At 42.3% G+C, this 12,944-nt stretch overlaps 2 protein-coding genes across 2 annotated transcripts in view; both read left to right on the forward strand.

Moving 5' to 3' along the window:
• LOC134437131 (sodium/hydrogen exchanger 9B2) overlaps window positions 1–554 on the forward strand; it is a 28,226-nt gene extending 27,672 nt beyond the window's left edge. The window contains exon 12 of the mRNA XM_063186592.1: window positions 167–554. Coding sequence (XP_063042662.1) covers window positions 167–234 — 68 coding nt within the window. The 3' untranslated portion in view covers window positions 235–554. The remainder of the gene's footprint in view (window positions 1–166) is intronic.
• Window positions 555–6,410: 5,856 nt separating this feature from the next.
• Window positions 6,411–9,516, forward strand: LOC134437135 (uncharacterized). The gene is made up of 2 exons (XM_063186597.1): window positions 6,411–6,555; window positions 9,016–9,516. The coding sequence occupies exons 1-2, from the start codon at window positions 6,492–6,494 to the stop codon at window positions 9,513–9,515; spliced, it is 564 nt and encodes a 187-aa protein (XP_063042667.1). The 5' UTR covers window positions 6,411–6,491; the 3' UTR covers window position 9,516.
• Window positions 9,517–12,944: the final 3,428 nt, after the last annotated feature.

Raw genomic sequence — 12,944 nt, forward strand, 5'->3', positions numbered from 1 at the left:
ACACACACACACACACACACACACACACACACACACACACACACACACACACACACACACACACGATCATGCCATGATGACCAACACAGCACACATGCATATTAGTTCTCCTTGTGGATTACTCATTTGTCATTTGTGTTCTTCTTTCTCAACGTTGTCTTTACAGAGAAGCCAGTGGAGATGCCTGAAGCAATGGATGGAAAAGACAACCCCACCTATGAGAGCAAACTATAGAGGAGAGAGAGAGAGAGAGAGAGAGAGAGAGAGAGAGAGAGAGAGAGAGAGAGAGAGAGAGAGAGAGAAAGAGAAAGAGAGAGAGAGAGAATATATTGTACACTTTTTGTTTATTAATTCATATTTTTACTGAATTCACTGTACTTTTTGCTGCTAAGCTATGAGTTGCTTTGATGATCAACTAACCAGTACAAACCCAGTGCCGTGACCACAGAGGCCATTTTTTGCTCAAACTAATTAAAACAGAGCAATGTCATGCACAAAAGACATATCAAGAAAGTTTAAAAGCAACTTTTTATTTATTAAAAATGTTCACATGCCCTCTTTGTGCTGCCGAGACTTTTTGTCAGCTGCTCCTGTTCCTGTCTCTCTCATCTGAGCCATGATCAAATTTAAAATACTCTACATCTCAGTTTTGTGACTACTTTTAAATATTTGGAAAAGAGTAGAAGTCCGCAGCTCCGCTTTGAAAATTTATTCAGGTCATACAATGCCTGATGAAGGCGGATGGGTCGAAACGTTGTATGACCTGAATACATTTTCAAAGCGGAGCCACAGTGTGCAGACTTCTACTCTTTTCCAATCTCAGACGCGCCTTTGTCCTGCACCTGACCTCAGAGAGGTGGGATGTGCATACTCTTACTTTTAAATATTTAAAATGATTCAAATGACCAGATTTGAGGTAACCTATACTCTGTGTGTACTACTCTATTGTGACACAAAATACTTTTGTCAACATTTAGGCTCAGACATCCAGGTGACGCAACGGCATCTAATGCCCATAAATTAATTAGTTATTGGTGGTTGATATGCTGCAATGAATAGGCTTCTTAGATAGTCTACTAAAAACAAACAAAACATTTTTTTCAGTCGTGGACTTGGCTGTCGTTGCGGCGCCCTGACTTGCCGTGCGCTACTGATGAAACGTCACTGACCCATATACTGTACACAATATTAAAGGGGTATGCCACTATTTTGGGGCTTAATACAGTTAAAATCGTTGGCTGGGGTTCATAAAGGTGGTAAAGTGTTTTATTGGATCACTGTAGCATGTTACATGGATGCATTGACTTTCACTAGCTTAGCGACATGCTCCCTCTTTTAACTTGTCTTAAAGCAAGACAACGGCTTACATGAAAAATAAGACACTTTACCACCTTTATAAACCCTGGCTGTATTAAGCCCCAAAATAGTGGCATACCCCTTTAATACTCTGTTGAAGCACAGACATTTTTTTCTGCACAGGATCTCTGTATAACCAATCATATCAGGGTTCTTTTTTAATGGGAATTATTAAGTAAAAGCTCAACCGTCAACAACTGTGTGTTTAACGAAGAACCCTCACCAACCACAACTGTCTGTGGTGATACTGCATGGCATTGTGAAACACAAGACTTTGGCTTCAACTTTTCCCGTCTGGTTGGCTAATGTCTAATTTACTCCGTAGTGACTTGTCAGTTGGGTGTGACTCGGGGGAATTTAACACCTATCGCTCTACAGAAATATGAGTCTCAAATCTCTCAGCTGTTATGGCGACCAATGTCTCTGGGAGGGGGAGAGAGGGGGAGAGAGAGAGAGAGAGAGAGAGAGAGAAGAGAGTCAGTAGGGTGTGGCTCGTTGTGGAAAAATCCTGTTATAGACAGACAGACACAAAGCTACACAGACACGCACACACCACAGACAATATGTCAAGCAGAAACATGCACACACTCAGCAGACAATGATTCAAGCAGAAGCATGCACGTGCGCACACAAACAAGCACACACGCACGCATGCGTGCACACGCACACACACAAACACACAGGAGACAATCCATCTCACAGAAATGCATACGCACTGACACACATGACACATATATAAACACAGAGTCACACAGACAAACACGTAAACGCACAGGAGGCAATCCGTCAAACACAACTACATACATACACACTGATACACGTACAAGCGTGCACTTATACACGCACACACACACACACACACTTACACACAAACGCACACACACAGACACACACGCGCACACCCACACGCACACACACACACACACACACACACAAGCACTATGCACGCACGCACACACACACCGAGTAGACAATCCGTCAAGCACAACTACACACACGCAGACACACATGCGGGTAAACACGTTGACATTGTGTGGTGCGTGTTTACTTAAGGCAGAGGACAAAGTAGCCAAATATTTATGAGGTTTATGTGGCGTAGACAGGCTCATCCCTTAAAGAGAAGCTTGTCACTCTGTTTTTACTACACACACCTTCAAACACCCTCTCTCTCTCACTCGTTCATCTTCTCTCTCTCTCTCTCTCTCTCTCTCTCTCTCTCTCTCTCTCTCTCTCTCTCTCTCTCTCTCTCTCTCTCTCTCTCTCTCTCTCTCTCTCTCTCTCTCTCTCACACACACACACACACACACACACACACACACACACACACACACACACACACACACACACACACACACACACACACACACACACAACAATACTTCATTCAGTCTAAATGTAATACTAATACAAATACTAAATTGAATAAATGGCCTATACAATGAAATTAAACAATAGCATTTGTTCCTGACATATATTTATTCAACTAGGAAAATATTTATGAAGTTTATGTGGCATAGAGAAGGCTGTCACTCTTTACTTTACTGCACACCTTCAAACATAAACACTTCTCTCTCTCCCTCTCTCTCTCTCCCACTCACTCAAACACAGGCACACATGCATACACTCGCACACACAGCTGCAACATGATCTCCGAAAATTCTGTGCTCCTGGACACGGATGTTAAGGACACAAAATCCGTGTCCAGGAGCACGGATTTTGCCAAAATTCCGTGCTCCTGGACACGGAATTGTTTTCCGTGATGGACACACAGAAGTGCTCTCTCTATACTCCCACAGCTCTGTGTTTCCACAGTCTTGTGTTTTCTCAGGATTTTTCACATTTCAAATATTTTTTCTCCAAAAATACATTTCTTACTGACAGGTTAGGGTTAGGGATTGTTTTGGTCTGGGCACAGCTAGTTTTCTTTCATTCATTATATGAATTTGATAGCCTAGCAACCAACTGGAATAGGTATTTCTCAAAAATATGTCTTTAATGACAGGTTAAGGTTAGGGAATGTTTTGGTCAGGGCACAACTTAAATTGCTATAACATTATTTTGTTTAGGATTAGCATTTGGTATGTATTTTCTGATGACAGAGTGAACACAGTGCTGTGGTAATAGCCTATAGAAAGCACTTCTGTGTGCCCATCACGGAAAACAATTCCGTGTCCAGGAGCACGGAAAACAATTCTGTGTCCAGGAGCACAGAATTTTGGCAAAATCCATGCTCCTGGACACGGATTTCGTGTCCTTAACATCCGTGTCCAGGAGCACAGAATTTTTGGAGATCAGGCTGCACATGCACACATGCACGCATGCACACACGCACACACACACACACACACACACACGCACACACACACACACACACATACACACATACAGCCCTACAGTTAGTAATGAACCTCAGGGCAGTATAGTAAAACAGACTTAATCTTACTCTGCGAGTGAGCTGCATATTGGATTTAAAACTTGTCTTTGTTGCAAAAGCTCTGCGGGCCAGATGAAATGGCTCAGCGGGCCGCATGTGTAGCCTGATTATCATCGACGTTCAAATCTCTCTGAGACTTGGTCTGACCAAGAGCACAACAATTAACATTTTCCAAACGGCATGGTTGACCGGCCTCCCTTGGTTTGCTTATGTTTGTTTGCTTACCAACAAAGTGATAAGAGTTCCCGTATTTTCGGGAACTCAGAAAATACTTGCATTGCTTTTGACCTGACTAGTTGCAATGCTGAAAGTATTGTGTTACTAAGAGGGCACAGCCTGGCTAACACATGTGGCCCCCGGGCCTGAGTTTGCCCACCCCTGTCTAGAGCAATTATACCACATTCTTAACAGAACGGCACAAAGTCTTAGCTCCTCAACTTCCGACTTAGACATTCTACCAACAGCTTTCTTCAAATCCATCTTACACCTGATATCACCTGATGTACTTCAGATCATCAACACCTCTCTACAAACTGGCATATTCCCAGGCTGTCTGAAAGAAGCAGTTGTGAAACCCTTAATGAAAAAGAACAACCTGGATGCACTGGTACTAAACAACTATAGGCCCATATCCAATTTACCATTGATGGGTAAGATAATAGAGACATTTGTTTTTCACCAATTAACTGCCTTTCTAACGTCCAATAGCTACCTTGACCAGTTTCAATCAGGCTTCCGTGCCTACCACAGCTCTGAAACAGCTCTTATTAAAGTTATGAATGATATACGACTGAATTCTGATGCTGGCAAAACATCCGTCCTGGTGCTATTAGACTTAAGTGCAGCGTTTGATACAGTTGATCATGCCATACTACTACATAGACTGGAACACTGGGTTGGCTTCACAGGCATAGTGATCAACTGGTTAAAGTCGTACCTACAACAAAGACGTTTTTTTGACGCCATTGGAAGACATACCTCATCACCGATGTCTCTGAACTGTGGGGTCCCCCAGGGCCCCATTCTGGGACCACTATTGTTCAATCTGTTTGCTGCCACTGGAACACATTATAAAGAATAACTCAATAAATTACCATAACTATGCAGATGATACCCAACCCTACCTATCTATGTCCCCTAATGACTACACCCCCCTTGAATCACTCTATCATTGCATTGGCCAAATTAACAAATGGATGTCTCACAATTTCTTCCAGCTGAACACAGATAAAACTGAAGTAATTGTATTTGGGAAAAGAGAGGAGAGACAAAAGATTGCTACTATCCTTGAAACAAAGGGACTGAAAGCAAGGGATACAGTTAAAAATCATGGGGTCCTCATTGAGGCATTGAGCCTGATTGGGCTCTTGCATGACTTGGAGTTTGGATATTTGGAACGCCATGCTTTCGTGAATCTTTGTCTTGGAGCACTTTTGTGTCCCCACCAATTGTCAAAATCAAAGTTACGTCCTTGGCTATGCATTACACTTGCATTATTCATATTATGGTGAGTAGGATATTTGTCCTACTTTGGACCATTAGTTACGTACATCCAACACACCGTTCGAAATGGGGTGCGCAAAAGCATCATATGGTGAAATGATTTGCAGCTTTCACAGCAGGTTAGTGACACATTTTCATAAACCAAAATGAGCAGGCTCCAACTTGCAATTGTTTGTTAAGCCCGTTGTTATACACAAGTCAATTGCAATATGCTTTAAAAAAATGCAACAGTGAGTCAGTTTAGGTAATTTCTACGCCGTCTGTGAGCCCCTATGAGTAATTGCTAATGGGGAGACAACACGCACACACGCACGCACGCACACACGCTCTCACTCACTCACTCACACACTCACACACACACACACACACACACACACACACACACACACACTCACACTCACACACACACACACACACACACACACACACACACACACACACACACACACACACACACACATACACGGACAGTACACCACCCAGTGCAGGGCAGGGAATCTCCAGAGATGATCGCTGCTAGATTACTCCATACCACCCCCAGCTAGCTACCTCTTTCTCTCTCATACCCACAGACTTAACATGACACAGCCACAGGGATGCAGTGGGCTTAAATGCTTACACTAAAAAGTCCCTCTGTGTGTGTGTCTGTGTCTGTGTCTGTGTGTGTGTGTGTGTGTGTGTGTGTGTGTGTGTGTGTGTGTGTGTGTGTGTGTGTGTGTGTGTGTGTGTGTGTGTGTGTGCGTGTGCATGTGCATGTGTGCATGCGTGTGTGTGTGTGTGTGCGTGTGTGCGTGTGCATGTGTGTGTGTGTGTGTGTGTGTGTGCGTGTGCGTGTGCGTGTGTGTGCTCATCACCAGGCGTATACAGGGCCTGGGCCTGCCACATTGGATTAAACGCTTACACTCTGTGTGTGTGTGTGTGTGTGTGTGTGTGTGTGTGTGTGTGTGTGTGTGTGTGTGTGTGTGTGTGTGTGTGTGTGTGTGTGTGTGTGTGTGTGTGTGTGTGTGTACTCACCAGCAGGAGTATATAGGGCCTTCAACTTTAGTAGTTAAGTTTAGTCATTTCAGTGTTTCAGAGAGTTTGAGTCAGTGAGCTTGTCTCTGTCTTCAAAGAGAGGAATACCTGAGAGTACCTGAGTGTGTTTGTGTACATAAGTGAATGTGTGAGTGTTCATATTCTTGTTGATTTGTTGAGTAGGATGGTTGTCCTCACCTACTGGCTACTCCTCGTCTTGATCTCATTATTCTTGGAGGTGTCCACAGGTGAGTCTACATAACGAAAAACACTCACACTTATAATTATAAACACTTTATTACCTCAATTTTTCTCTTTTAATTTATTCGTTTGTAGTTATATTTTACTCATTATTTACTTACTACACTCATTTTTTTCCGACATAGATATGTGTGTGTGTACACTACATAGACTATATTAATGAGACTCTGAAGCAAGATGGGGAGGGGCCTGATATTTGGGATGTCTGGATGGGGTCAATTTATTAACTTTAAATGATCATTTTAGTGGCTTTACAAATAATCTTTGATCTTCTTAATTGCTTAATTGTTGTAAATAGTGGCAATCAATTTGTTTGTGTTTGGTTGGACAGCTTAAATATGAACTGTAACACTGTTGCCATACCGAAAACCGAATGACACATTATGACAAGTCATAAAAAAACAACAATGTGTCATTAATGTTCCTGACATGTCATGTCATTTATGGTTGAATGATACCCTTATGTAAGCCAATAAACTGTAAATTAAGGTGTTACCATATGACCTTCAGCTGGCTTTAAAAAATATGTTCAAGTGTGCTCTGAATTCTTCTAATTACTGGCTGCCATTTTATTGTGATAATGTGGGAATGTTTGTTGTCTGGGAGTTCATTATGTGTGGTTATACTGGTTAAATATAAACCTTCGGTGGCTCTAAAAAACACCTCTGATCAAATTAGTTGAAATGTAATCATTGGCAATAATAGAGCTTGAAAGTCCCACCCCTTAGTTCTGCATTTTACAGGACCTAAGCTGACCATCTAACGACATGGTTGCGAGTAAATATCTTCTGATTTCAGCCATTATATGCGCTAGGCTACAAATATGCTGTTTAAGAGACTAGATACAGATTATTCATGCAGATATATCAATATTTTGTCCCGAGGACGTCTGCATGAAAAATGTGAAGAAACACACCCTTGGGGGTTCGTACAAAAAATTACACAAAAATATCAGAAACAACATATATGGAGCTCGTGGCATAACTCGAAGGGGATCGAAATATCATTTTAATACCGCCATTGGATTACATGCTAAAATTTTCGCTGTTGAGGTCCCATGAAATCGGGGGAATTGACGTCACTTTCAAGCTCTATTTTGTTTTGACTGTTGAAATGGTGGAATGTTCTTTCTTGGTTTTCGAGGAGTTGGCCAGGTGTGGTTATGCTGCTTAAAGGGGAAGTCCAGTTTTTTGAACATTAAGGCCATTTTCTGAGTGGTCTGCAATGTTTTAGAGTCCCCCTCACCGTTTATTTCATGTTTGCTGCTGTCTCTGTTATTTGGCTGATTTGGATTTGATCTCAACCAGCTTTAGAATGGCCGTCTATGAGCACCTGCAACTCTGTTCTTAAAATCAACTTTAACATTTGTTTTCGAAAGTCTACAGCTCACAAAGTGGTTACAGGTGTTCACTAGCAGTCCCTAACAAGTTTCAAGGCGAAATTTGGCTTCTGTCATTTTTTATTTGCCATTTTGTGAAAGAAAGTGAAAGTGAAAGTGAAACTTAATTTACAAATTGCTACATAAAACACACATAAAACATGACAGATGCCATATTTCGCTACAAAAATTGCTAAGGAACACCAGTGAATACTGTTGAACACTTGCTGAGTTGCATATTCTTCAAAACAAATGTTAAAGGTGATTTTAAGAACAGAGTTGCAGGTGCCCATAGACGGCCATTCTAAAGCTAGTTGAGATCAAATCCAAATCAGCCAAATAACAGAGACTGCAGCAATCATGAAATAAACGGTGAGGGGGACTCTAAAAGATGGCAGACCACTCAGAAAATGGCCTTAATGTTCAAAAAACTGGACTTCTCCTTTAAATATAAACGTTCAGTGGCTTTAAAAAACACCCATGATCAAGTTTGTTCTTAATTGTTGTTATAATTCCTGCCAATCAATTTGTTTTGACTGTTGAATATTCTTTCGGTTGTTAGGGAGCTGGGAAGTGTGTTTCCACACGTTAAATATAACCTCAAGTGGCTTTAAAAACATCTATGTTCTGTTCTGTCGAATAATTTCTCAAAAAATGAATTTGTTTGGATTGTTGAATGCTCTACGTTATCTAAGAGCTTGACAGGGTGCGGTTATCCAGGCTAAACCTTCTAAAAAAACATCCATGAATAAGTTTGTGGTATCTTGAGGTTCTGGCAATAATTCAGCTTTGTTTATTGTTGAATGTTCTTCCCGGTTGTCACGGAGCAGGTCAGGGTGCATGACTGGATGGCATCCAAATATGAAATAAAATTTAAAAAAATAATAAAATAGAATAAAATTAGTGAATAGAAGAACAAAATAAAAACTACCAGTGAAAATAAGAAAAGACACACACACACACACACATCATTGTTGCATCTTGAATACCCTGTTTTCTGAATACTTGTTATAAATACCGGCGATAACTTAGTTTTGATTGTTGAATGTTTTTCACGGTTGTTGTGTAGGAGAAGGCCAGGGTGTGTGGCTGGACGGCTTCCAGCCGCCGGAGCTTGACGGAGCCCCAGTCCCGCCTTGCTTTATCATCACCATAGCACCACCTCCACTTCCCACCACCAGTGCCCAGCAACCAGCAACTACCGCCACCCCACCAAAACCACCAACACCGCCAATCCAGCCACAGACACAGGCACGCCTCCCGAACCCCACCCTCAAACAATCCCAAGGCAACGCCCAGCTGAAGAGGGACCAATTGCTTTCTCTGCTGGTCCTCCTCTTGACCAATCAGAGAGGGGGAACTCCTGCTGCTGCTCGCAGGCCGGTTCCGAGAACGGGAGTCGTGGCGACGAGGCGAAACCGTGGTAATGCTGGCGCTGTGTTGCCATGGTGGGCGGTCCCGACTCAGACACGGGATGGGACGAGGGTGGGGTCCGTGCTTGGATTACCATGGGGACCCGCCCCCAGGAGAGGATCAGACTCTTCCTCATCAGAGGAGTTAAGGAAGTAGAGACTGGACATAATATAATCTTTTCGAACGAGCACGCACGCACGCACGCACGCACGCACGCACGCACGCACGCACGCACGCACGCACGCACGCACAAGGACGAGCCCACAAACACACAGACATACACACACACATGCACACATGCACACATGCACGCATTGATTCGCAAACACACACAGAAACACACAGAAAGTGTGATTTTGACAATTCTTTTTAATTCCAACAGTAAGCAGAACAATAAGAATAGCACATTCAATTCTTATGAAGTCATTATTTACTGTATATTATAACAACGTTTTGTAAAAAAAAATGTAATCAATTATAAACCAACTTTAGAATATACTCAAGCCATGTGTCTCATCTTTGTTTAATAACTGCAGTATAACACAATATAATAATAAGCCTGTTGACCTTTTTCTTAAAGGGGTAGTCCGGTGTGAAATGGTTTACGTTGTGTCAATATGTGATGCTGAGCGCTGACGTTTGCCTCATACCTCGCATCTAAAGGTCCCCTGCATTCCGAAATCCGAGTGGTAGGCGGGACCCCGCGAGCTAGGTGAAATGCAGCTTCTGTCGGGAGGTCCTGGCACCTGTGTTAGCCATGGGGCTAAATCTTTACTTTACACCCATTTACGAGGCTCAAAGTTGCAAAAATGTTGATCCCGTAGTGTCGGGTGGTTGTTGACATGTAAATCCAGGCACTGAGAAGTTTGATAGTGCACCGTTGTTTTAACTACAATTACGTTTTTGAAGGCTGCGCCTCGGAGGACTCTGCCGGGCGCCGCCATCTTTTTTTCTAGTCGCGATACGTCAATAGGTCATGTGATACATCACGTGGTTATTGGACTGCAGTCGGAGACCGTCTAAAACTGACTTCAGCTTCAGCGACAAAATATTACAGTACTTATAGGTTTGGTTTGTTTTGTTTTTTTATACAATGGGTGTTTTGTCGCTGAAGCTGAAGTTTTAGACGGTCTCCGACTGCAGTCCAATAACCACGTGATGTATCACATGACCTATTGACGTATCGCGACTAGAAAAAAAGATGGCGGCGCCCGGCAGAGTCCTCCGAGGCGCAGCCTTCAAAAACGTAATTGTAGTTAAAACAACGGTGCACTATCAAACTTCTCAGTGCCTGGATTTACATGTCAACAACCACCCGACACTACGGGATCAACATTTTTGCAACTTTGAGCCTCGTAAATGGGTGTAAAGTAAAGATTTAGCCCCATGGCTAACACAGGTGCCAGGACCTCCCGACAGAAGCTGCATTTCACCTAGCTCGCGGGGTCCCGCCTACCACTCGGATTTCGGAATGCAGGGGACCTTTGGATGCGAGGTATGAGGCAAACGTCAGCGCTCAGCATCACATATTGACACAACGTAAACCATTTCACACCGGACTACTCCTTTAATGCAGGTACAAAAAATGTCACTCAATTGTGTACAGTATATGTTCTGCTGGCCGAACTCGTGTGTGTGTGTGTGTGTGTGTGTGTGTGTGTGTGTGTGTGTGTGTGTGTGTGTGTGTGTGTGTGTGTGTGTGTGAATATCTTAACAGTGCATTCAAACCATCATCTGTTTAATATAGCGTTCATTTGTTATTATTCACATTATATACACTGTTTAGGTTTGATGACATGGATACAATGTCCTCTGCACATAATAAACAAATCATCTTCCTGGACCAGCATAAAGAGTCTGACAAAGTGCAAATCACTAGACTGGAGACTGTTTATGACTTCAGCACAATGATTAAATGACGGGTGTGAGGGCATCTTTAACTGCCCTGTGTTTACGAGCCTTTCCCATGCGTAACCTGAATTGATGCAAGGGGAAAATATAACGTGGGAAACTTCAGGTGAGCTGAGTCCATGGTATAGATTAGAAGACCTGCCTTCACTGCCTTTTAAAGGTGCACTGTGTAGGATGGTGGCCAGAGTAAGTATTGCAACTATGATGATGCTCATTGAAATTGTGTTGCCTATATTGCCAAATTTTATATTTTCGTGAAAATTTACTAAATAATAAACCAATATTTACTAGTGTGACCAAAGTAGGCTACAGTAAGTTTTTCATCTATGTCTATTTTAAATTAAATTCAAAATGGCGGACCATGGAGAACATCCCTCTTTTCATGTATGTAAAGTGCAATTTTCCCAATGAAAATGCATACCTAGAATGTGATGGTGGTGGTAAGTATTTGTAAAAAGTTAACATTTGAGAGTGGGCAGCATGAAATCTGGAAATGAAATATTACACGGTGCAGTAGTAGTCTGTACATCTGTACTGGGAGGTGTCAGTAAAGACAATTTTTGAGGTACTCCTTAATAATGTTAAAAAAGCCTTTATTAGATTCTGGATACATACCTATGCTTTTGGACATAGCGGCGAACTGTGCGGCGGGACCTGATGAAGACACTATGGTGAAATGCATATATAGTCATATAGCCAGGATCTAATGAAAAAAGGGCCTCAAAAGTTGTTATCATATTTAGATTGCTGTTTGGACACCCACGTTTTTTTGATGAGCATTTTTTTTGCTAAACTTAAGTAACAATAAGTGACCCAATGAAGCATTCCATTCTCACTTTTTTTGTAATATTGTCAGTATTCAATTTAAATAAGGTCCAGAATATTCTGTTTATATGTGTGGAATAATGTTCTGCAACCAACCGGAATATTCCCGAAACACGGCCACATTTAGAATGAATTAAGACTTCACATGGTACTTGCACAATGCCAGCATTCCGCTCAAAATCTGAATATTCCTCCCATGTAGCTGAGCTGACAGATACCCCAACATAATGCTGTATCTCCCAAAAGTTTTAGAGGCGCAATGTTTCCTCCAGAGACAAAGAACGATATCATCATCTTAGAAAAACTCATCTGGGTTGAAACATTGCACATTAAAAAACAAATCTATGGGGGATAAAACATTTTGTGTCTTTAAGTTTGTCGAGCTCCTCCCGCTCATTGTCTCTAAGCCTTTTATCTATGCTCTTTAAATCTGGTTGAGACTAGCTTCAGCACGCATACCTGTGATGACAAAAGAAAACAGACAGACAATTAAAAATAAGAGTCTTCCTATATATACGCATAAGTGTGTGTGTGTGTGTGTGTGTGTGCAGGGAAGCTGACATGGGGGGGGGGCAAAAGGCTTAGTTGTCCCGGGCCCAAGTAGAAAGGGGCCCCAGAATTAGGTCCCCATTAAATTGCATGTATTGGGAAGGAGGTCCCTTTCAGATGACTTTGTCCTGGGCCCCTTGTGTGTGTTTATGTGTGCGTGTGTGCGTGTGTGTGTGTGTGTGTGTGTGTGTGTGTGTGTGTGTGTGTGTGTGTGTGTGTGTGTGTGTGTGTGTGTGTGTGTGTGTGTGTGTGTGTGCGCGTGCGCGTGTGCATGTGTGAGTGAAAGTTGAATCTGTTTAA

This window comes from Engraulis encrasicolus, chromosome 21, assembly GCF_034702125.1.
Source record: "Engraulis encrasicolus isolate BLACKSEA-1 chromosome 21, IST_EnEncr_1.0, whole genome shotgun sequence".
Classification (NCBI taxonomy): domain Eukaryota; kingdom Metazoa; phylum Chordata; class Actinopteri; order Clupeiformes; family Engraulidae; genus Engraulis; species Engraulis encrasicolus.